We start from the raw sequence: 24,895 nt of genomic DNA on the forward strand, positions 1-24,895 counted from the left end.
CACCAACGACAACCAATGCACAATGTGTCTCAACTCTGCGCAACGTGGCCCGTAATCCGAGATTTCGCGTACAAACGTTCGCGTCGCGAGTAGATTTTCACTTTTCCCTGCATAATTTTTTATCTCTTGCAAATTTACCTTTAAATTGTGGAAAAGTTCTTTTTTGTATACTGTGATGTATCGATGTATCGTTGTCATATCGACCGTGTGAAACGGGTGATACGTCGATGCTCGTTGCGATCGATAGATCGATAATTTTGTTAAATCATCGACGACGAAATGTACAATTTTACATGACAGTTGTATCGACAGTGAAAATTTATAAGTTTTGCTAAAATAACAGCTTACCACTCGTCGTTGAGCATTGTCCGATATAGCTTTCATCGAAAACGTAATGTACGATTTAAGTTTTACGAACAATTCGACACGTGTTTTTCATTGACTTCTTCAAACACGTGACTTGAGACTTTATTTTACAGAGTCAAATTACAACAGACGTACAGATAGAAGTAAAATTGTTTTGACTTGAATAAATGCAAGACGCGTTTTTCGTAATCATCAAAGATGGAAAAAGAAGAAGGTAGAGTCGAGGAACAGGAATTTTATACAGACGCTGCAAAATATTGGGAATGTGTTCCACCTACAATAGATGGGATGCTTGGTGGTTTTGGATTCATTTCTCAAATTGACATAAAAGGTTCTACACAATTCTTGAGAAGTTTATTCGAAGTATGTACGATTAATGACGATTGATCTTTTGGTATTTGACAGTACTTTTCATTCGTGTTTATTTTTTTTAATGTTACAATAGTTGAGTTCGTTTTGTTTCAGTTAAAAAATCCACCATCGAGAACGTTCGCATTAGATTGCGGAGCAGGCATAGGAAGGATAACTAAGAATTTATTGTTAAATCATTTCAAACATGTTGATTTAGTGGAGCAGAATTTAAAGTTTTTAGAAGTAGCTAGAACATGTTTGAAAAGTTATTCGACAAGAATTTGCAACTATTATCCCATTGGTAATATCCCTGTCAGTTTATACAAAATACAAGACATTTAATTGATTAAATCACGTTTCAAGGACTACAAAATTTTTGCTTCGCTACCAAGAAGTACGACGTCATTTGGTGCCAATGGGTTTTGGGTCATTTAAAGCATGATGATTTGATAGAATTTCTAAAAAAATGCTCGTAAGTATTTCTACTGATCCTGATAAAATGGTGTAAATTGCTTTCAGTTATGGAATGAAATTTTTACAGGACTGGCTTGAAATCTAATGGTGTAATAGTAATTAAGGAGAATGTAACAAGTTCTGAGAATCTGGAGATCGACACACAGGATTCATCAGTAACGCGACCTCTTTCTGAATTTTATCGTATATTTCAGGAATCCAATTTGAGTTGCATAAAGGAGCAGCAACAGCATAAATTTCCACGTGGGTTGTATCCGGTTTATATGTTTGCATTAAGATCCACTGATGACAAACTTTGAAGACCATCGTAGAGATTAATACGAAATTGAGTAAATTATTTCCGCGTATTTAACGCTAGTAAATAAATTTAACGTTTGTTTTATACAAAAATCATTCTGACAAAGCATGCCAGGTTAAAAAAAGTAAATTTATTTTGGACGTATTTTTTCATACATAAATCGTTGATTCACATCTTGAGGAGAAGCATTTATAAGTCGCTTTTTCACAGCATGGAAATGCGTCAAAGCAAAATTATAAAGTTCATTTTCCATTTTCCAAACGACAGATTTTTGTATTTTGTCTATTGTTTCTGGCCGTGGATTAATTTTTTGGGTAGTTTGACGTAAATGTGATTTGTTATCTGGAATTTTATAATTCGTTAGTAAGAAATCAGCAATTACGATTTTATTTTCTCTTACTATGCAAGAAAGAATTATAGGCTCCTTTGAAAAAACGTGGAAGTACAATTTGTAAAATTTCTATAAATTCTGTTAATTCTTCCGTCACTCCTACAAGTAGATAATGTTTTTGTAAATTTCTTTTTGCTTCTTCCAGTGCCCAACTATTTCCAATTTCCCTGTTAAATAATATTTATTTATTCATATTATTTAAATGTAATAACTGTAATTTACATTTATTATTACAACTATAAATGTAATAATCTTACCAACATGCAGGGTCATGACCACATAAAAATGGTATTTGTAACCACATATTATCAGGGTCACAGTCTGGTTGACCAGCATCGATACACTCATCAAAAGTCTACAGAAATATACACAATTAAATGTAATTAACATAACAAATATAAATTATAATATAAATATGAATACAAACCTTAGTGTCTCCATGCTTCTTTCTAATTAAATGTGGCCTAAAATTGTCTCCATATCTCAAAAAGTAGTAATAAGAAACAAATCTATCTAAAGGTTTACGTAAGATATTTATGTACAATGGCGTTTGTTTTACACCAAATCTAAAGCATAGGCATAATTATAAAAAAATGAAACAGATGCATTTTACAATGAATGTTTCCATATACTTACTTCTCGAAGTTCAAAAATGCAACATGACCGTGATAAAACGCTGGCTTTTTTGCATTCCAAACAGTTATATTATTCGCAAATTGAATCTATATTTTTGTTCAAAGTATATTAGAAACCAATTACCAAACAATAACAAATTAAAAACGATATAATATTACCTGATTTGGAAGTGTAAGAGTGTGCATGTTATTAGAGACATTAATATGTAAAACATGGTATTTATTGTGTTTGCACAGATCGTAGACCAAACCTACAAAGCTGGTTGATGCTGTTTTCGGTACTCTGTTGTAGATAATGATAAGATCATCGAAAGCTGATTTGTAAGAATGCTCGCTAACTTCATTCCCAGTTTGAACATTGTTTTGTTCTTGTGTGATGGCATTGTCTGGAAGTACGATAGGATACCTATGTTATTCCATCACCTTTAACAGAACGAAATATTAAAAGGATGAAACGTTTGCTGTTACAAATTAATAAGATTAATTGACTATTGTAACGCCTACGCAATACTTTGTAGTGGTCCTCCAGGAAATTTAGTTTCATCTTTAAATAAATGATAGTGACTGTGAATATCACCACCAAAATCCATTGCAACAAAAAGCTTCTATGTATCATTATTTTTCTTTGTTATTAAGTTTTCAATTACTCTCTTTCATACGAATAAAAAAAAAAACACACTTCATAAGTTTTATATTACTTGTACCACTTTCAACTTGTAAATATTGATAAAATCGCACAGATACGACTAATTTCATTCACGATATTTCATCGAACAATATTTATTCTATAAAACCACCGTTCATTTTTGTTAATTGACAACGTAAAAAAAGATAATTATGCATCATGGGAACAATATTGTTGCTGTTAACATTAATCGAATATCTCATTAAAAATAAGCGTGTATGACTGATATTTCATCTTCACGAGGCCGATTTGCCCACATCAATGAAGTTCTCTTCTACTACTCAAGTCGATAATCGAAATCATCGATTAATCGCATATCAAATTTCAATTACACCAGACGAATATTGTAACAACAAAATAGCTATTTCCCAAAACATTATTTGATTATATTAATATTTAAATATTAATATTGGAAATATAACATTATCTGGTTATGTTTTAAATAAAATGTAGGAACAAATTATATAAAATAAAATATTGACAATAAAAAATAAAATATGTATATGAATTTTTAAAATATGAATTTTGTTACTTCACATTACAGTGCATAGTAATTCTTTGTTCTTAACTGTTTCTAATGATACCAAATATTTATTTAAAACGTCAATTTTTAATATAATTTTGTTAACATATAAAAGTGGTATATTTGAGAATAACGATGACATAAAAATCAATTACATTTAATGTTGTCAATTATTTGTTTTATGAACACCACACATAGCACTTCCATGATTGGAGTATGTATAATTCTAACAGATTTATAATTCTATGTATAATTCTAACATAGATTTCAAATTCTGAAATTTATATATTTTCATTTGCTTTGAAATATCAGATATATTGATAAAATTATAATACTTGTATGCATTTTTATATCTTTTTATTCTATATCTATCTTTCAATTTATTTAGAACAAGTAGTAACATATGCTTTGAAATATTTTGCAATATATTCTTACTATAATTTTTCAAAGTATTTACCTTTTTCAAGTTCATTTAAAATTTATCATTGAACAAAATGTATCATATAATAAAATTCATTACTACATGTGACAGTAACAATCGTTATATAGAGGGTGGTTCACGAAAACTAGGCCACCTGAATATTTTCTTTATTAGTGATAGTACGAAAATCGTTCCTAATATAACTTGAACTGATTGAAAAGACGAATTGGATGGAAGAAGTATTTTTTTAAAAATATCATCTTCTAATGTTTTATTCAAGGTCATTTTTTATGTAAGAAACGTGTATTTTTTTTATTTCATCACGTAGTTCATGAAAAAATACATTCAGATATGTTTATGGTATGACCTTCAAATGACCTTGGACTTAAAAATTTTTAAATTAATGTGAAACTTATGTTGAGCGAAATTCTAATAAACTTCCTAATTTCGTCTTTCAAAAATTTAGTGTAATATTGTCTAGTTTACGTGAGTAAGATCCAATTATTCTATTACTTATAATTCTGCACCAAATATTTAGAGTCCATGGTCTCTTCCAACCAATAATGCATATTTCTCAGATTGATCGTGATTTGTAAAGGATGCTTCATTGGTAAATAATATTTTTATGAAAAATATTTCATCATTTTCATACTGATGTATGCTCCACTGACAAAAATTTAAACGTTTTCGAAGTCTCTTGCATCAAGGACTTGATAAACAAATAAGTGGAAAAGATGAAATTTTTGAAGTATTTGTAGTATCTGGAATACGCTTGAAACACTAACATTGGTTTCACGTGCAAATTAGTTTAAATTATATGCATTGTGGATTTTCATGGACTTTAGTAATGACGTTTCTTTGATTCGTTTTATGGATAACAGTTTTGCACATTAATTTCTGTCAACACAACCAGTTTCACAAAATGTTTTAATGATATTTGCATATGTAGAACGCAATGAACAAAGACATGGAAAGCTTTTTTGATAAATTCGAACAGCTTCTCTTAGACATTGGCAAGCTTGTTAGCCATAAATGTAAATCATTTTAATCTTTTCCTGCTGTGAATAACTCATTATAAGTCATCTTATCGATACACTGAGAGAACTAACAGTGAAAAAATTGTTGACACAATAGTAAACGAATTTTATACTGCAATAAGTAAAGATCATTTCTGTTGTTATCCTAATCTTGAATCTCGCTCAATATGAGTTTCATATTAATTAAAAAATTTTGAAGTCAAAAATCATATCATAAACATATCTGAATGTATTTTTTCCATGAACTACGTGATGGAATAAAAAAAATACGTTTCTTAGATAAAAAATGTCAATGACCTTGAATAAAACATTAAAAAATGATATTTTTAAAAAAATAGTTGTTCCATCCAATTTGTCCCTTCAATCAGTTTAAATTACGCCAGGAACGATTTTCATACCATCACTAATAAAGATGTTCAGGTGGCTTGGTTTTTGTGAAACACCCTGTATAAAATCTTAAACTTTTTCGCTAAGACATCTTTTTTCCAAAGTATTCAAACGTTCCAATACAAATGCAAAATTCCATTTCCAAATACAAAAAATATTAATATGCAAAACAGAGACATTAAAAAACAAAATATTAATTTATATAAATACAAAATTCAAATTCCAAAAATATCCAAAATATTCCAAAACATTCTTACAAAATATTATTATGTATATTTTATAAAAAGCAATGAAAATTAATCGACAGAGTTTGTTACACACAATGTATTTCACTTTTTACATCTTTTACAATATCTTCAATAGAATTAAATAACATTAAATAAATTTATTCCAATGAATTTAACATCAGCAGCTGTTTCAGTACTTTTGTTTGACTAGTTTCCCTTATTTCACCTGCTAGAAACATTTCATCTACAACTGTATACACCTGTAATAAATTAAAGAAATGAAATTACATTATTCAAATGTATACAAGTATGAGCTGTTTATATGCAAATGAATGTGGCTTAAGCCACAAAAATGGCAATTCGTTAACGTTTGTGTGAAATTATTTATACTGAGAAAAAATCTAAGATAACAAATATGAGCAGATTTTCTCAAAAGTTTTTTAGTATTAATTTTTCTAGACACATTAAAATGTAAATCCTTAAATATCTCGAAATGTAAATCCTTAAAAACAGAGTGATTTAGACAACTTTCAAAATAAACAACTCATATATATTTAGATATATTAAAAATTACCTTATAAAAATTAAATACAAGATCCAATTCACATACATTGTGGAAATATTCATTTAGTACTTCAACAAAATTATGTATTGCTTCTAGGTAACAGAGATTGTTATCGTTGACATCGACACAAATACAAAAGTATAAGCCAGCATATCTTCTATATACAATCTTGAAGTTACGAAACTAAAACACAAAAAATATATTGTAATGATATTACAATTAATTAATTTACGTATTTATTTATATTACAAGATATTATATTATTTACAAAATAAAATATTAAATTTTATTTTCTTCTGAAGTTTATATTTTATTATGTACTAAAATATTTAATATTAATATTATAATATTTTGTAAATAAATATTTACAAAAATGTAATATAAAATTTACCTCGACAAAATTAGTATGTTTAGCATCTCGTACAGTCACCACTGCGTGTACCTCCTCTATTAGCTTTTGTTTCTCGTCATCATCAAAATTCATGTACCACTTTGCTAATCTCGTTTTTCCAGCTCTGTTTTGAATCAGGATGAAACGAATCTGTACATTGTTTTACAATTTTTTTTTAGAATTCGTTCTGAATAATTTTGGTAAATAATTTTGTAAAAGTAACAGAAATAATATTCTTTACTAATACGGCAGTAAAGACAAATATTTAATATATTCAGTAATTACTTGCCATGATTAATCTGTCTTTATATATTAATCAATGCTACAATTGCTGAACTTGACAACCAACGATCAACAAGAATACGTGAGATCGAGCGACATTTGTTACCGCCCCTGTCATCAAATCACGAATTAAATCGTATGAACATTCAACGATTTAACAAGATAATTCAGATATTTCAATGGCTACTTCAATCTATCTCTAACAAGATTTTAATTAAAATAACATGTAATTGAACTTTTTTGGGAAAATGCATGTTCTGTAATAGCTCTTTCTACTTGGATCCAAAAACAAGATGGCCGATGGTGGTAAATTTGAATTTGAAAACAACAAGGATCTAAAAAAGAACGCAGAATTAGATTATGAACGAAAAGAAGATTTGGAGATGAATAAAGAAGAAAGATCAAACGAAGAATATACATTTATGGGTAGAAAACCAGAACATGGAAGTATATCTGAAAATATTTTAGAATTTTTGTATCCTTAATAAAAAATAATTATTTTTTTTTTTTGTTAGGTCTTTTCTTACATATCATATTTCTCAATGTCGATTAGTTATTCTTATGGATATAATTGCCGAAAGTATTTTAACCTTTGTGTAGTTGATACAAATACTATCGCTTTTGCTGCTGGCAATTTAATTCAGTTTTTCAATGTAGAAGAAAACAGAATGTGGTTTAAAATAGGTTCTGCGGGTACCGGTATTGGGCACATATCAGTAAATATATATATATTTTTTTTTAATTTATATAGTAGGAAAAATCTAAATTTAAAAAATTTTTTATAATATTGTAACATTGTATCTTATTTTTTAGAAAAATTCTGCCTTCAAACATATTGCTGTTGGAACAAATGGAGAGAATCCTGTAATAAGTATTTTTAATTGGCCAAATATGGAGTGTATAACTGTTTTAAAAGGAGGAACAACTAAACGTTACTTTCACTTATCGTATAGGTACGTGTGAGTCTATGTTTAAATAGAAAAGATATAAAATTATATTTTTGTAAATTATAGTCCAGATGGATTATTATTGGTATCACAAGGTGGCGAACCTGATTATTATATTTCTCTTTGGAATTGGAAAGAATCGAACATTATTTTGCAATGTAAATCCCATGTTCAAGATGTATACAATGTTACTTTTTCAAAATATATTCCTGGTCAATTAACATCTAGTGGGGTAGGACATATTAAATTTTGGAAAATGTCCAAAACCTTTACTGGATTGAAGCTTAAAGGTGAAATTGGTAAATTTGGAAATACTGAAATCTCTGATATTATAGCAATTCATCCTATGCCAGACGAGACTGTAAGAAAACAAAAATCAATTATATAATAAATTTATAGAGTTTCAAGTTATTGCATACTTTGAAACGTTGAAAAAATTTTTGTAGGTAGTCTCAGGTTGTGAGTGGGGTAATATACTTTTATGGGATGAAAGTTTAATTAAACTGGAAGCATGTAGAAAAAATAGAGAAACAGCACATGTTGGTTACATTACACAATTTGAATATATTAATGGAGAGCTTATGTCAATTGGTAATAGAAAAAAATTTATGTAATTAAAAATGAAAAAAGAAAGAAAAAGAAAATGTATAATAAATTATATTATGATCTATGATAGCATAGGATCTGATGGATGGATACGATTTTGGTTTTATGAAACTATAGATCATGCCGATCTTTCCGATGACGAACAATTTCTTGAAATTCAACCAATTTATGAATTTCAAATTGCGGAAGAAAATGAGAATGCAATGCTTATGAGTATACAGAAACAGGAACCAAATTCTGAAAAAACCATGTGGTATGCTCAAGTAAGTATTTTATACTTGGAAAATAATTTCAATATTGAGAAAAGTATTTAATAGGATGGAAACGGGGGAGTGTGGCTACTTGATCTTTGTACTAGTAAAAAAGAACATGTGCAACAAAAAGTTTTTACGTGTCATGCTGGTCCTGTTGTTGATATGGATATAGCAGATTGGGGACCCTTTGTAGCAACACTTGATAAAAATGGCAATTTACATATTTATAATTATATAGAAAAAGAATTAAGTCTAATTCACAAATTTTATGACACTAGTAGACAAGTGATTTGGCTCCCATGTAAGGTAAATTATTTCTTTTTATTTTTAAACGATTTATACAAATATTATTTTATAGAAATGTTTAGATTGAAAAAACGGGTTCAACACTTGTGTGCGCTTTTGAAAATGGCATTGTTAGAATGATTACAGTAATAATACAAATGTCAAATACTGCATATAATATAAAAAAAGATAGTACAAAACTAATTCAAGTTTTGAAACCACATTCAATGCCAATTACTGTAATGTCTTTAAATGCAGCTTGCAGGTAAGTATTATGTGAACGAAATAATTACTGTAACTGACTTTATTATAATTTATTTTTTAGTTTGCTAGTAACAGGTAGCGATGATGCTACTATTTTTGTATTTAATATTCATACTATTAATAATTATCCTACAATTATACCTATTGGCTATGTGAAAATTCCATCATCTATTACTTGCATGGCATGGAATCCTGAAGAAGTAAGTACAATTATTAAATACAGTAATAAGTATAGAAAAGACAGTAAAGATAATAATTATAACTCTATATAAATAGGAAGCAACTTTATTAATTGGATGTTTAAAAGGAGATTGTGTGGAAATAAAATTACCTACGACACCTCAGGAATACACAACAACTTCTTATGAATTAGTTAAATGTAGATCAGCATCATTTAAGTTTGAGTCAGTAAAATCTGTAATAGAAAGAGAGGCTATAAAAAAGAAATACGAAGAAGAAAAAGAAGAAAGACTCAAAGAAAGGAGAAAAGAAATGGAAAAATTAATTGCCGAGAATCCTCATATTGTAATTGATGAAGAAACTTTCCTAGGTAATTATTTATTTCAAATTATATATTAGTTATGTAATTTAATTTAAATTATACGTTGATTATTTTCGTGTATTTATTCTTTCAGGAGAACTTAATGAAAAAGAAGTGATTCTCCCAGAAATTTATATTTCAGAAATTCCAAATAAAGTTTTAATAGCACAATACAGTATTAATGGAAACATATGGTTATTCATGGCTGGTTTTGATGCAGGATATGTTTATGAATACCCACGCCCATTATCTGGAAAACTGAAACATAATAAACCCATTAGGAGTAGAATAATCGAGCATGCAAAAGATATAGAAATACATAATTTTTTTATTCAGTATGAATATTTTAAAACGTTTTGCAAAAGTAAAATATGTAAAATTAAAAATTTACGAGTTTTTTTTTTAGGGAAAATAAGAAATATTTATATTTGGGAACACAATATGGACAGCTTTATGTTATTAAATTAAAAGAAAAAGATCCATTAGATTTTTCAGATTTTTGGATTTTACAAACACATGATTATTATAATGGACATATCTCTAATATTTTATTAAGTTATAATAAAAAAATATTATTAACATGTGGTCATGATGGAAATATATTTGCTTTCAAAATTAATGACGATACATCGCTTGAAGAACACGAAGTACCAAAATTAGAAGATTCTTTGTTTATAGTAAGTTAATCTTTTTCTAAATATTTTTCAATTTAAACTATAATATTTATAGTTATTAAATTTACGATTAGCCTAAAAGTGTTGAAGATATTGAAGATGCTGATTATCCAAATTTAGAAGAGGTAATTACTAAAATAGAACAAGATAGAATTTTTGCAGTTGCAGAAGAGAAAAAGAAACAAATTCTTGAAATCATACGTGATTTAACAGAAGAATTTGTTAAAATTACTACAAGGTAAAAACAACGAATAAAAAATTCTTATTTTAGTTTGTATTATTATTTTTACTATCATAATTACAATCATCATTATTGTTATTTTAATATTTTAGTCTTTGTCATGATGTAATGATTGATTATATATATATGATTAATTTGCAGTTTATTGAGTTTTGGATCTAATATGTTTTTTGAGATCATTTATTTATTACTATTTTTATTATTGTTAAAATTTATTGTTAATTTTTTTTTGTTAATTAAGGAATAAATATCTCCTGCATTCACAACAAATACCACAGTTCGAGCTGGATCCCAGAATAGTAGAAGATTTAAAACAGCAGCTGAATATACATACAACTTTAACACAACAAAAGTTGGAATTTGAAGTAGAAAAAAGTAAATTAGAATTACAAAAGCTTATGGATCATTTTGTTACACCCATTACTTGTGTACCTTTTGCAGTTCATGGTATATTGTAAGTATTGTCTTTTTAATTTTAATTGTGTTTATTATATTATACTTACTAAAATTACAAGAATGCTTATTAAAATTTGAAAATAGAAATGAGATTAGAGCAGTGTATTCTCTAAAAGAATTACAATTAGATACTGAGAGCATTTTAAAATCGATCGAATTGATGAAGCAGCAAGATAAGCCGCTGAAAATAGGCAGGTATTTTTATTTTTTTACTATGTAAATTTATATTATATATTTTAACTTTAAATTATTTTACAAGAAATGGAATTGCAGCAAAAAGTGGATAATGTATTATGGGAAAAACCAACTTTGTATGTTCTTTATTATTTATAATATTTGTATAAATTATTTGTAATTTTTAGTAATGTAATTCTTAATAATACAAATTATTTAAAAACATTTTGTAATTTTATTTTTAAATTATAGAATAATAGAGAAACAAATTGAAGAAGAAAAACATGAACCAGAAGTATCAGAAATACAATATTTTGAAGCATTTTTGGATATAGATTTCACTGATGTATCATCTGGATTAAAAATACAAATCAATCAAATGTTGTCAAAGTATAAGGAGAAAAAGACAAGAATGATTGAACGGCAAAAAAAAGTAAGTTAAATTAAAATAAAATAAAAATTATAATAAAAATATGTATCATTCAAAAATATATTACATATATAGTGGCAGAAACTACATGAAAAAAAGCCAGATTTGGTTAAAAGTCGTTTCAAAGATGCAATTTTTCTTGAAAAGGCAAAACTAGCTATTGGTGAATATGATTTGAAAATGAATGCAGATTTTAGCTTAACAAGAAAAAAAGAGACTGCAGCTATAAAATATAAACAACTTATAGATTGTAGAAAGAAGGTACAATTCATAAGAGATTTAACATCGCAATAATTTTTAACATAATTACTTTTTATAGCTTCACCATTTGCGAAAGAATTTTAATACAAAATTAAAAACAATTGCATTGAAGAAACAAAAATTACAGAAAGAAGTTATCAAGTTGATAGAAGTTCTTAAAAGAATTCACACAGAAATCCCATTAAAAAATATAAAACCTTTACCGCATCCACCAAAACTGAATCTTGATATTGAATTTCCTGAACATAATCTTGAGGTATATTTATAATTAATAATTACTTGTAATTATATTTATGAAAAATTGTTTCCCATAATAATGCCGTTGCAGCTTGAGAAATATATATCTATATCAGAAAAGATGCAGCAAGTAAAACGCCAGAGACAATCATTAGTTATAGATCAATTTACAGATCATTCCGATCTAGAATATGAAGTATTGTATTGTGATGATAGAACAATTTTTCACAAAGAACAAGAAAATCTCTATATATCTCTTGTTCCTTCAAAAATTAAACTAAAAGATCATTTATCTGCAAGTGATATAATTCGGAATCTTAATGTAAGTGACTCCGTTCAAACTACTTGGGAACGTGAAATGAAACGTTCCCGAATGTGGCGAAAGATATACGAACAAGATTGTATTTTACGATATATCGATGCTGAATACAAAAAATTGGAAAACGAATTAGATGAATTAGAAGAACATAGATTAGACGTAATATATCAAAGTACGTATATAAATTTGAATTTGCTAACTTTATATGAAGAATTTATCATTCTGCAAGAATCCGAAACAATGGAACATGCACTTGAAGAGAAAGTTACTGACAAATCAAATGAGTGTATTTCAGTGAGGTCAAAGGTTATTATTCTTATAACAAAAATAATAACCGTTTATACATTAAACAATTATTTATTAAAGATACATTAATATAATATTTATAATTTTAATAGATGCAAGCTACAAATATTAATATTGTTGCACGAGAAGAACAAATTAAAAAATTACATATAAAAATTAAAGATATTGCTGCTGAATTTACAAAAGCTATCAGTGATAGTAAATTTCAAATTTTTCTTCAAAAAGTATTTAAAAAAAAATATACAGCAATAAAGAAACAAAATGGTATTAAATTTTCTTAATTTTCAGCTTTCTAATTTTTAAACGAATTTTTCAGTAAAACTGATTTCAATTATAATTTTTAGATACAGTCTCGCAATCAACAGAAACAACTTCTGATGAAACAGATAAAACAACAGATACTGAAGCTGAGTATATTCCATTTGATGAGAATATATGTCCACCTGGCTGTGATACACAATTATATGAAATGGCATTTTCTATGAGAGAAAAACGATATACATGTGAATTTCAAATCAAAGAAGAACAAAAAGAAATAGAATTATTGCAGAAAGAATTAGATACCGATACCAAGTACTTAAGAGTTATTGAAAGTACTTTAAAGAATAATGAGGAAGAATTGCAAAATTTTATGGTATTTAACATCATTATATTACACGTATAATAATTTACAAAACTAATAAATATAAAAAATATTTTATTTTTCACAGTTGAATAAACAAAAAAAATTAAATGAAGTTAATGTAACAGTCATATTGAAACTTCATCAGTTACAGCACATATTAGATTCTGGAAGTACAGAGAACATTCAAAATTGTATAGTTTTTAACAAAAAAGAATTAACAAATTTGTATGCCAGAGTCGGAGAATTACAAGATGAAACACACAACTTAGAAGAAACACGCAAGTATGATATAAAAAATAAAATAATTTCTATGAAAGAAATATATTTATGGTTCTTTATAGAAAAAATGAGACACATCTAAAACGAATAAAAATGGATTTGAAATATATGGAAACTCAAAATAAAAAACTGAAGGAATACATCAAAGAAAAGATGATACAAAAATTTGGTCATAAATTATCTTTGATTAACCTTTATGAGATTATTTTACAAAGACTAATTTATGATACTAAAACTGATGTAAACAAAATTATGAAAGACTTTACCAAAGACATAGAAAGTAACAAAAATTTTTGACTTTATAAAATTATCTTGATAAGAACTTAATAAACAATTTTATCTAAATTTTTCAGATGCAAAACGAAGTTGTAATGAAAAATTGATTATTTTAGAAAATTTAATTCGAAATAACACTGAGAAATTAAGTTTTCTGACAATATTAGAGAAAGAAAAGTTCAAGCTCAGGAAAATTTTGGAACAAACCTTAATTTCAGAAGTAAAAAGAATTTTGTTAAATCTATGGATGTACAGAATATTCCGAGATGGCCAAATTGCAAAGGTTTAATCTGCACATAAGAAAAAAAAAATATTATACAAAATTTGACACCAAATGCTTTGTTACAGCGTTATGAACAAATATTATATACATGAAATATGTAAGTAGCAATACAGACAGGGTCGTTAAGTATATGTCTTTTTTTCACGTGCTTACAATTTTGTATTATTAACTATAATAATGCAATAAAAAGTAATTTTTAATAACATTGAGCTTGATGTCGGTGAATAATAAGATTAGTAACGTTATTAATTAGTTAATTAAATTCCTGAGAATTTTGCTGAGTTTTAACAAAGTTATATTCTTAATTCTCTAGTTCTCCATGTGAAATTATTTCTGTTGAATAAATCTCTTGTTTTAAATTATTCCAAAAATAAAAATCAAATAGCAAAGAAAAATACATAACTATCTATTTCATATATATAATATTTGTTTATAATATTGTTTATAACTCTGTAATGAGACATTTTCTGACAAATTTTATACAACATAGTTTTCTTTTTTTTCATGTGTAGATCAAGTCTCAGCAATTTGGCTGTTTTAAGTTTTTCTGTAAAGTTAGTATAAGTTAACATACTATTTAATTAAAATTTTTAATTTGCATAATTGATTTCTTCTCACAGGAGAATATGTTACAAATAGAACATGAGCATAAAGCTGACATAGTTGCGCTTGAAAATATCCTTTATAATCAAATACAGCAGAAACATATGTTGCAATATGACATAGAAAGCCTTAAAACTGGATCAAAAAAATTACCCGAGATTTGTTTAAATCAAAATGCATCATAAAGATGTACTAGTGATGATACTAGTTAATTGTAACTATACTATTTATATATAATCGTTAGCATTCTTAAAAATAAAGTTTCTTCAATTGATAAATTTTTAACAAAATTCATTTTTATCAACTTATGATAAAATTATACTTTATATTTATTGAGTTACATAACATTCGTATAAATTATATTAATATTATGGTCTAAAAATATATATTATATTATGGTTATTTTTATAATGTAATAATAATATGATTATTTATATTATATAATATCAATAAATACCGATTACCATAATTGTGTAAATACCAACTTTAATTAAAGAATAAAATTTAGCTAAATATGTATTTTTAACACTGCACGTATAAACAATATTTGTGGTTTCTTCATTTTATTTTTTTTTCCTCAATTTTCTTATCTTCCGTTCAGCTTTTCTAAATTTGACATCTTCACATTATAAAATTCACAGCGTCACTCAGTTAGTAAAATCACAAAGGAGGTATAAGAAAGACATGATATTTTATGGAATTTTATGTCACATGTTTTGCAATATCGACATATTGAAAAATCACTGGCTTTTTTGTATTGAAAATGCATTCTACATATATTTAAAGAACAGTGAATCAGAAAACTATGAGTAAAACGACCGAAATCTTGATCAAATAGCGAACGAGTCAAAAACATGATATTTGAAATTTTCTATGTTAAATTTTCAAACATGAGACTATATCATTCTACTACGTGTCACAAAATCATATTTGCAGGTTAAGAGAAACTATGTAAGTAAGATGATTTATTCAGACTTACATATTGAAATCTACATATTGAAATAAATGTTATGTCTGGTTCGCATCTAATTACATACGGTGTTACTAAAAATATCACATTTCAATTAATTTTTTCTAATACTTTTAAATTGACGTAAACAATCAAATGTATAGTAAATTTCTATCAACCATTGTTTCAAGTTATAACATTTTTTTATTAATTGAAATTTCATCACATTCAATTGAATAAATAAATTTCGGTAATAGAATTAGCAATCTAAATTGTTTTATTAAATTTCTGTCAATAATGTTATTATGCAAAACGTACCTAAATCGGTATGGTAGGACGTGACATGAAAATGATAAGGGACACAAAAATGTATTGTATTACGTCTTCCTATACCTCGTCCATGGTAGAAGCTCTTATTTACATGAGTGGTTGCCATAATATATTTTATAATTTATTTTATTATAAACTTTACTAATTTTTATTTCATTCATGTACTTAATAATTCCATTACAAAAACGCATAATGAAAATTTTTTATATATTATCATGTTTTTGATTGCTCTAATCAACGTATTATTAATGACACAAGAAAAATTCAAACTTATCTTAACATTCATAAGTCTGTGGTAAATTTTAAACTAAATAGTTGTAAACAAACAAAAATAAGTTAATGAATAAGAAAATAAAAATAAAAATAAAAAGAAAAATTTAATAAAAATTTAAATTTACATTTGCATAAAGAGTGCATATATTACGCACGTTTCAATAAATATAGAAACAGAGATTCAAGGTGTCATTTGTTAAAGAACATAACCTATAGATAATACTAACAATTTAAAGTTTTTTTTAAAAATGGGCATTATAGAAATGTATTGCAAGTTTATAAATCTTCAACAATTATTTGTTTGTTTATAAATTTGCTTGTTTGTATTTCAAAATTTTTTTAAAGTACTTTTAAAATATTTATTAGTGCATTCCTCAAATTAAAAAAGAAAAAAAGGAAGAAACGGAAGAAATAAAGAAAAAAGAAAGAAAATGGATCAAATGTTGCCTAGTCCTGGGTTTAGTATACCAAGTATAGGTACTCCTTTACATCAACCAGAGGAGGATCAGCAAATTTTGCCTAATGCATTACAACAGCAGCAACAACAACAATCACAGCAACAACAACAGTCACAACAATATCAATTGCAACAATTACACACTATGAGTCCAAATATGCAAAGTGGAATGCTTATGATTGGAACGCCGCAAAAAACTATGCATGCGTATGCAACACCACCCTCTTTTGCAACTCCACAAAGTCTTATGCAACCGCAAACACCAGTACGATTAAATATGATCATTTCAAATTTATTAAATACTACATGTAATATTATTTTTTTAAAAAATGTGTTATTTGTAGCAAAATATGATGTCTCCATTAGTACAAAATACTAATATAGCTCCTCCATCCATAGGACCATCTACTCCTGGTCCTATGACACCTATGACACCAGCTTCTGCAGATCCAGGAATATTACCACAACTTCAGTAAGTAAAAAAATTAATTTACAATGAGAAATATGTATATTCTATTCATATTACAGGAATATTGTCTCTACAGTTAATCTAAACTGCAAGTTAGATTTAAAGAAAATAGCTCTCCATGCCAGGAATGCAGAATATAATCCAAAAAGATTTGCTGCAGTTATCATGAGGATAAGGGAACCTAGAACTACTGCTTTAATATTTAGTAGTGGAAAAATGGTTTGCACTGGAGCAAAAAGTGAAGAAGATTCTCGATTGGCTGCAAGAAAGTATGCCAGAATTATTCAAAAACTTGGCTTTCCTGTTAGTAAATATTTTCTAATATATTTTAAATATTTTCTAATATATTGTTTACTTTTATTTGAATATTATCAATTTAATTTATTTTGGATAAAGGCAAAATTTCTCGACTTCAAAATACAAAATATGGTAGGCAGTTGTGATGTAAAATTTCCAATTAGACTGGAAGGATTAGTACTTACACATGGGCAGTTCTCTTCATATGAGCCAGAACTCTTTCCTGGATTAATATATCGTATGGTTAAGCCTAGAATCGTTTTACTCATATTTGTTTCAGGAAAAGTAGTTCTAACAGGTTAGTAATTATTGTACATTTATAAATTTTGTACATATTTGGTGATTAATTTTATAAATTATCATTTAGGAGCAAAAGTTAGGCAGGAGATCTACGAAGCATTTGATAATATCTATCCCATTTTAAAGAGTTTTAAAAAGCAATGAATTTATTTTTTTTTAAGATAAAGTTATGAATTACACGAATAAAGAGGTAAGATTTTAAAAACTAAGGTTTTTATCTTAAAAACTAGTGAAATATACTTTTTGTATGTATTTCTATGATGTTAAAAAATTTTCTTAAAAATTAAATATACAATGAAATATACAGTTAAAGTAAATGAATTGAGAAATATTTTTGTTAAAATAATTATTAAAGAAGTTATATATTTAATTTAATCAAAACTTTATTAAATAACATTAAATAACATTTAAAGGTAGAATCTTAAAAATTTATTCTCATAAAATAATCTAAAAAATTACCGACCAATTAGAAAATAATATATCTTCTCGATAATATAGTGCCTTAATCGAGAGGTAGTTGTTAATTTGGAAAATTATATGATATATATTGATTTAAAACAAATTTTATTTTATTTGATGCATTAAATTTAATCTGTATTCTTAAATAGAAATAGTTAATGTTTTATTATATACAAATAATATTGAAGAGAATTTCTATGTTTGTAAGATTATCCTCATCCTTAAAACTATTTGTATCTCTGCAAAAATTAGATGGCGTTTTGATACATTGTAATATTGATTAGGTATTTAAGTGCAAGATAAGAATTATATAATTTTTCCATTATAGAAATATATATTTAAATGCAACAAAAAATCGTTTCTTGATTAAATATTTTATTACTTTTTTTCGTTATGTAGTTTCATAATAGTTTTTACTAAACATTGCTGAAGTACAGGACAAATATCTTTGTTAGCTGCTGTTAATATTTCTGTTGCTTGATTAATAGTGTTTGTGTCGATACTACCAATTAGAAATACTTCAGATATTTGATTATGTTGCGGAAGACTAGCCAATGTAATTATCCCATGATTAAAATCATCTTCATTATCTGGTTGTGTATTACATATTCCTTCTTCTGTATCCGTAGGATCCATTAAGTAATGATTACCATATATACCCTATATTTTTGTTGAAATTGATAAAACGATTAAATGCTAACAAAATAATGAAACAAGATATTTGTAATCTTAGTTTTTTTTTTATGACATCACTTACTATAGTTGAAGCTGTAACTAAACCAAACATAGGAACGCCCGCATTAGCCAAAGCGGTACTGGCAGCCATAATTGCAGCAGCTAATGAAGAACCAGCATTATCCAAGACCATTACATATACATCCACTTGAAAATTGGGAAATTCATGCTGAAACAATACATATATTTGTAATCTTATATTTATTTTATCATCTTATATATAGCACATTTATGTTATTTACTTTTAATAGTAAACGTAAATTATCATACTCAGAAATGAGTGTGATATATAATAATATAATAATATATATATTATTATATATTATATATTATTATACTTAGATAATATAATGTATAATAATAATATATAAAATATATTTTAATATATTTTTAACATATATTTAATATATAATATATAATATCATTATAAATACTAAATTTAAATAATAAACATTATATATTTGATGATTTTATTTAAAATAGATAATTAAGAAAACAAATATATATATATAATATAAAATTGAAATTGCTTTTAACAAGATCGTAATTTTGATTTTTTAAAGAATGTAATTCTATTGATATAATGTAAATATTTTTATTTATATTAATAAAATATTTTATTTATATTTATACTAATGTACATAATATAAATTTATAAAATTTTTTAATTGTTTAACTAATGGAACATGTTTTACACGTACCTTTTCTTATGTTAAATTACTAATGAAACCAAGAAATATATATATATGTATGTATGTATATGTATATTTACCAAACAAACAGCTGGTTCTAATGCCCTTTGTAAAATCAAGCTATACTGTTTTTCTTCGGCGTTTTGCTGATGAATTTTCCGTTTCTGACAAGAAAACGGGGCAAACTTAAATTCACAATAAATTTCCCCTTGCATGCAGTAGCCATTCTTGTTCGATAATTCTCTAGGATCAAACACCGAACAAACTACTTTTGTATTTCCTATTTCTATGTATGCAGAGCCCTTTGCTTGGCTAACGATTCCTGTTTTTAAAACTGTAAAAATAGAGATAGGCAAATAATAACATTTTTCTGTTATTTAATTATCAATAAATTGAAATTTAATTATCAATAAATTTCGAAATTGTGATGTAATTGACAATCTTACATATTTTTCGCATTTCATTGTCAGTTCGTTTGTCACTTCTTTTACTAAAATCATGTTTCTCTTTGTCGCTTTTCTTATCGAAATCCGAATAAATGTGATAAGGCACAGATACTTCTGGACCATTGATACGTCTTTGATCAACAGGCATTTCAATATAAAATGATTATTGTCTTTTGTAAAATACTTTTAATCAAAACAAAAACAAATAGCACCGAATATTAAACATAAATCATTTTAATATTGTAAAATCAATAGAGGTTTAATATTTCATCCATAATTAGTTCAGTCGGCAACACAAGTAACATGTAAACATAACATGGAATTATGAAATATGTAGATGGTAAAATTCACGAAGTAACGTTAATGCTTGCGGAGTGATGGCATGTTTTCATTTGAACGTCATTAAATTATCGAGATTTTGATGTGCAAAATGTGAGAAATTTTAATAATTGTAATTAATAAAAAAAATACAACAAAATTTGTAATTGTGATTACAATTGACGTTTAAAAACGTGGTATTTTATTTTTTGGTATAACTTGATCAATACACATTTTATACGAATTTCTATTAATTTTCTTATTTGAAATTTTCAATTATTTGTATTTTATCGACTTCTGCACTCTTGTATTCTTTTTTTTTTACAATTAGCGACGATTCCTAAGGTGATTTCTTTAAATTTACTTTTGTAAATAAATATGTATGTAAATGTTTACTACGATAGTCCCTAGTTAAGTCTGCGTCCACAATTCGGAACATATATAATATATCGGAACATTATATGTGTATTTACATATATAATATTTACTAGGACATAATATTTACCTATAATAGGATGATATCTCAATCGGAGTAAAATACCTATAAAAAATATCATTTTCAATTTTGATTCCTTTATATCAATTCGATATTTATCAATTATCATGTAAATAAACATGTAATACAATCTGCGTTAGATTGTCCGCTTTCATAAGGAGGAATGTCTTATAAGCATCAGACGCACGTGTGTTCCTGTTTTCTTATATGCGATTTTCAACTGTTACATTCGCAACAAACAGACTGCAGTCGAAAAATCTCTGACCTAACCTAGAAAAAATCTCTAAACCTAATTCAAACCTAACCTAACCATATATGCATTAACGTATCTAAATAAATTTTATGTATATATATATATATATATATAACAATTTTTTTATTTTCTTATACATTCATAAATAAATAATTTTGTTTGGATGATATCGTGAATAACCTTTGACTATACGATCTAATCGTAAAATGAAAAGTATGCTTTCCAAAAAAATATACATATGTTGGTACACGTATTGTCGATTACCAACATTAGATATTTGACAAAGTTATTTCAATCAATTTTAATTTGACATTTGCAACTATATGTATGTCTTTCACATATCTCCTAAAATGAAAATGTAAAGTCAAATGAATTTAATATACATACACAAAAAATAAATTTCATAAAATTAATCTTCCAGTGAATGAGATTAGGTATAGTATTTTTATAGCGTAACATATTTTCGGAAATTTGTAAATATTTCTCGTATGCTATTTTTTCTTTCTTGTTTATGTGTTAACACATGCGCAAAAACTTACTACTCAACAAAAGATTTTAGTTAGTGAAAGTGGTATAACAGGGCAACTTTTGTGCATCATTATAACCTACATTGTCCAAAATGGCACTTCGAGTATCATCGTTATTTAATCCAAGCAATAATTTTACGAGATTTAGGTTAGTTATATAATATTCTTCTTTTATTTTCTTTCTTTAAATATAATATAATATAATATAATATAATATAATATAATATAATATAATAAAATATAATATAATTTAACATAACATAATATAATATAATATAATATAATATAATATAATAAAATTCAAAAATGTTATGTTGTCCTTTGTGGAAAAAGTGATACAACTCGAGAAAGTATGTTTTTTTAGGAAAAGCGAGAAACTAGTTTCGAATGAAATTATTTTGTTAATTAAAGAAATAACGTAAATAATTCAAAGTAATACGCTTCTTGCCTTATTAACAGATTTGTTTATAGTGATAGTCAAGACAAAATCCAATAAGAGGTTTACAGAATATAGCACAGTATCATGAATCAGGAAGAGCAACACAATTCCTTTCTACCAGCCAAAATTAAGGAAAGATCAATGAATAAGATCTTCATAATTGCTGAAGAGCTGTTTCTGCAGCATTTTTATAATGATAAATCTTGTTTTGTAATTGTGTCACTTTCTTTGCAAGTCTAATAATTTTATAATTAGATATATGCAATCAAATATATTTTTATGATTAAAAATCTTGGGAGAAACAAAGTAAATTTTTTTTTTTACTTAATTTACAGATTAACAAGATTTTTCGCAGACTCAAGTAAAAATATTAAAGATAGTGACCAAGTATCAACTAATGCAGTATTGCCCAAAAAACTCACAGTAGCCTTGGTACCTGAAGAGGTTCATGTAGCTCAGAAAACTAGGCAAGAAACATTAGCTGTTGTACGAGAGAATGAAGAAGCTGGTATTTGTTCGGGTATTCCAGAAGAGCACATAAAGACTCGCACAGTTCGTATTTATTGTCCTGCAAAAAATGCTATGCAATCTGGAACAAATAATATAAATTACTGGCAAATAGATTTTGATACGCGTGAACGTTGGGAAAATCCTCTTATAGGATGGACTTCTACGTAAGTACAACATAACATGTTAAACTTCATTTATAGAAATTTTAACTAACAACATATTTTTCTCCATAGAGGAGATCCTTTGTCTAATCTTCAGGTAGGATTTGTTTCGAAGGAGGAAGCTATTGCACATTGTAATAAAATGGGATGGAAATACTATATTCAGAAACCAAATGTTAACAATCCTAAACCTCGTAGTTACGGTATCAACTTTTCATGGAACAAGCGTACTAGAGTTTCGACTAAATAAAAAAAATAAAAGTTTATTAGAAACTAATGATTCTAGTTCAATGTATTGTTCCAATATATACATTTAATTATTGTATATAATTTTAGATCACGAATAAATTAAATTAAATGTAAATAAATTCAAATTAATATAAAAGTAATATTGTAATATTTGAAAAAAGACTTGAATGATAAACTTCACAATTTATTTTTTAGCAATAGTTATATAATATCATTCGTACATGGTTAACATTCTTATTATTCACCTCTTCCTTATTAGTATTATTAGCATTTGTATTATAATGTCAGATTTGATTAGACTGTGTTTTAAAATTCAGTATTTGCTCGTATTCGCTTATAAATTATATCGAGCATTGTTGATATTACTAAGAGAAAGTACATTTGTACAAGTATACTGTATATGTTAAAAGTTTGCAGAAGAAATTTGATTTAAATACAAAAGTATGAATTAAAGTTTCTGCCAAATATTATTTAGAAGCATACGAAATTGAAATGCATAGTATAATATTATTAATGAATTTCTCGAACAAATGGAAAAAATTTACAAAAAATTTAACTGGAACTAATATATATGGAAGAACAATGCTCGAGTCTTCGTTTATAAATTTATATGACAAAACGGTCGTCTTTTGCAAACTAATGAGGATTATTTTACTATTTACAAGTGTGATCTAAAGGAACGTCTTACTGCTCTTTTTTTTTTAAACTTTTTGTATCTGACGAGTCATTACAACATTAGTACAGAATTTCCTGCTTTGCCTATTTACTTTCTCATTCCCCCCTGCCCTCCCCTTCTCTTTCCTTTTGTATGTTTTATATTTCTATCATTATCAAATGTTAGAACACGAACTTACTTCTTTTATCTATAGTGAGTTTCTAACAGCGTGACGATTTCAATTTCGTAATAAATTGAAATTATTATTCATTAACAATAGAATATTGACTGGTAAGAGTTAAACGATATTGATTATTTCGAAATAGTTATGCTAAGTTTCTTTTTTTTTTTTTTTTAAAGTAAACTGCATAAAATGTGGAAGAAGAGAAAAAAGCAATTTTCCTTCAAGATCTCGATTGTCATTAACCCTGTACTAATGGGTATCTCTCTGTGGTTTAATGTTATTTCCTAACTATACGCTTTTTTCTTTTCACCCGAATGAGAGAACATTCCTGTTGTTGTTTTATGATACTGTGTGAACAATATTGTCACCTTGATGCATTTTTTCTAGCTCTTTTTTTTATAAAAAATGTGAGAAATGTCAAACTAAATGGAGACGAACGATGAATTTAAACGATCGATCGTACGTCCCGGCATCGAAAGGAAAAAGCTGATAGGCAATAATAATTTATAGTTACGTTAGTGCATCCTGACGGTGTATTTTTAAATATGTGGTATGTTTGAGCAGGTGTTTTTTTTTTTGTCGAATTTTGTTCACACACACAC

General features: G+C 26.5%; 7 protein-coding genes and 1 long non-coding RNA gene across 13 annotated transcripts; 4 read left to right on the forward strand and 4 right to left on the reverse strand.

Moving 5' to 3' along the window:
* Positions 1-237: 237 nt before the first annotated feature.
* Positions 238-1,581, forward strand: LOC122530085 (N-terminal Xaa-Pro-Lys N-methyltransferase 1). 2 transcript variants are annotated; one of them, XM_043656748.1, is made up of 5 exons: positions 238-396; positions 480-729; positions 832-1,018; positions 1,081-1,189; positions 1,259-1,581. In XM_043656748.1, the coding sequence occupies exons 2-5, from the start codon at positions 565-567 to the stop codon at positions 1,488-1,490; spliced, it is 693 nt and encodes a 230-aa protein (XP_043512683.1). In that variant the 5' UTR covers positions 238-396; positions 480-564; the 3' UTR covers positions 1,491-1,581. The 2 variants fall into 2 exon arrangements, with proteins under 2 accessions (XP_043512683.1, XP_043512689.1); XM_043656754.1 differs by having other exon boundaries at positions 297-391.
* A 23-nt stretch (positions 1,582-1,604) lies between these two features.
* LOC122530078 (heparin sulfate O-sulfotransferase) lies at positions 1,605-4,886 on the reverse strand. 2 transcript variants are annotated; one of them, XM_043656744.1, is made up of 7 exons: positions 4,662-4,886; positions 2,675-2,901; positions 2,517-2,602; positions 2,308-2,446; positions 2,138-2,235; positions 1,890-2,047; positions 1,605-1,831 (listed from the first exon to the last, which is right to left on the reverse strand). In XM_043656744.1, the coding sequence occupies exons 1-7, from the start codon at positions 4,750-4,752 to the stop codon at positions 1,620-1,622; spliced, it is 1,011 nt and encodes a 336-aa protein (XP_043512679.1). In that variant the 5' UTR covers positions 4,753-4,886; the 3' UTR covers positions 1,605-1,619. The 2 variants fall into 2 exon arrangements, with proteins under 2 accessions (XP_043512679.1, XP_043512670.1); XM_043656735.1 differs by lacking the exon at positions 4,662-4,886 and adding an exon at positions 3,020-3,558.
* A 991-nt stretch (positions 4,887-5,877) lies between these two features.
* On the reverse strand, positions 5,878-7,257 carry LOC122529806 (AP-2 complex subunit sigma). The gene is made up of 4 exons (XM_043656259.1): positions 7,041-7,257; positions 6,752-6,901; positions 6,370-6,543; positions 5,878-6,055 (listed from the first exon to the last, which is right to left on the reverse strand). The coding sequence occupies exons 1-4, from the start codon at positions 7,041-7,043 to the stop codon at positions 5,954-5,956; spliced, it is 429 nt and encodes a 142-aa protein (XP_043512194.1). The 5' UTR covers positions 7,044-7,257; the 3' UTR covers positions 5,878-5,953.
* Positions 7,258-7,326: 69 nt separating this feature from the next.
* On the forward strand, positions 7,327-15,372 carry LOC122529760 (cilia- and flagella-associated protein 44). Of its 4 annotated transcripts, none has more exons than XM_043656187.1 (26): positions 7,327-7,508; positions 7,587-7,749; positions 7,847-7,986; positions 8,047-8,341; positions 8,427-8,571; positions 8,662-8,849; positions 8,904-9,146; positions 9,209-9,390; positions 9,451-9,589; positions 9,666-9,939; positions 10,025-10,265; positions 10,337-10,607; positions 10,679-10,842; positions 11,087-11,299; positions 11,386-11,492; positions 11,561-11,612; positions 11,728-11,908; positions 11,981-12,166; positions 12,225-12,422; positions 12,495-13,028; positions 13,121-13,293; positions 13,365-13,662; positions 13,739-13,935; positions 13,995-14,212; positions 14,286-14,428; positions 15,112-15,372. In XM_043656187.1, exons 1-26 carry the CDS (start codon positions 7,327-7,329, stop codon positions 15,277-15,279), a joined length of 5,295 nt encoding a protein of 1,764 aa, XP_043512122.1. In that variant the 3' UTR covers positions 15,280-15,372. The 4 variants fall into 4 exon arrangements, with proteins under 4 accessions (XP_043512122.1, XP_043512128.1, XP_043512136.1 ...); XM_043656193.1 differs by having other exon boundaries at positions 13,121-13,292; positions 13,373-13,662; XM_043656201.1 differs by lacking the exon at positions 11,561-11,612 and having other exon boundaries at positions 11,386-11,496.
* On the reverse strand, positions 9,495-16,302 carry LOC122529824. The gene is made up of 4 exons (XR_006306861.1): positions 16,074-16,302; positions 14,416-14,498; positions 9,721-9,804; positions 9,495-9,581 (listed from the first exon to the last, which is right to left on the reverse strand). It is a non-coding gene; the product is annotated as an uncharacterized LOC122529824 (long non-coding RNA).
* Positions 16,303-17,034: 732 nt separating this feature from the next.
* Positions 17,035-19,561, forward strand: LOC122529782 (TATA-box-binding protein). The gene is made up of 6 exons (XM_043656224.1): positions 17,035-17,368; positions 17,448-17,575; positions 17,632-17,875; positions 17,969-18,167; positions 18,237-18,359; positions 19,391-19,561. Exons 1-5 carry the CDS (start codon positions 17,078-17,080, stop codon positions 18,311-18,313), a joined length of 939 nt encoding a protein of 312 aa, XP_043512159.1. The 5' UTR covers positions 17,035-17,077; the 3' UTR covers positions 18,314-18,359; positions 19,391-19,561.
* Positions 18,987-20,827, reverse strand: LOC122529789 (exosome complex component MTR3-like). The gene is made up of 4 exons (XM_043656234.1): positions 20,502-20,827; positions 20,136-20,389; positions 19,386-19,532; positions 18,987-19,288 (listed from the first exon to the last, which is right to left on the reverse strand). Exons 1-4 carry the CDS (start codon positions 20,647-20,649, stop codon positions 19,007-19,009), a joined length of 831 nt encoding a protein of 276 aa, XP_043512169.1. The 5' UTR covers positions 20,650-20,827; the 3' UTR covers positions 18,987-19,006.
* Positions 20,828-21,987: 1,160 nt separating this feature from the next.
* LOC122529800 (NADH dehydrogenase [ubiquinone] iron-sulfur protein 4, mitochondrial) lies at positions 21,988-23,590 on the forward strand. Its single transcript, XM_043656248.1, has 4 exons — positions 21,988-22,002; positions 22,121-22,243; positions 22,870-23,208; positions 23,278-23,590. Exons 2-4 carry the CDS (start codon positions 22,188-22,190, stop codon positions 23,453-23,455), a joined length of 573 nt encoding a protein of 190 aa, XP_043512183.1. The 5' UTR covers positions 21,988-22,002; positions 22,121-22,187; the 3' UTR covers positions 23,456-23,590.
* Positions 23,591-24,895: the final 1,305 nt, after the last annotated feature.

This window comes from Frieseomelitta varia, unplaced genomic scaffold (genome assembly GCF_011392965.1).
Source record: "Frieseomelitta varia isolate USP_RPSP 00005682 unplaced genomic scaffold, Fvar_1.2 scaffold_131, whole genome shotgun sequence".
Lineage (NCBI taxonomy): Eukaryota > Metazoa > Arthropoda > Insecta > Hymenoptera > Apidae > Frieseomelitta > Frieseomelitta varia.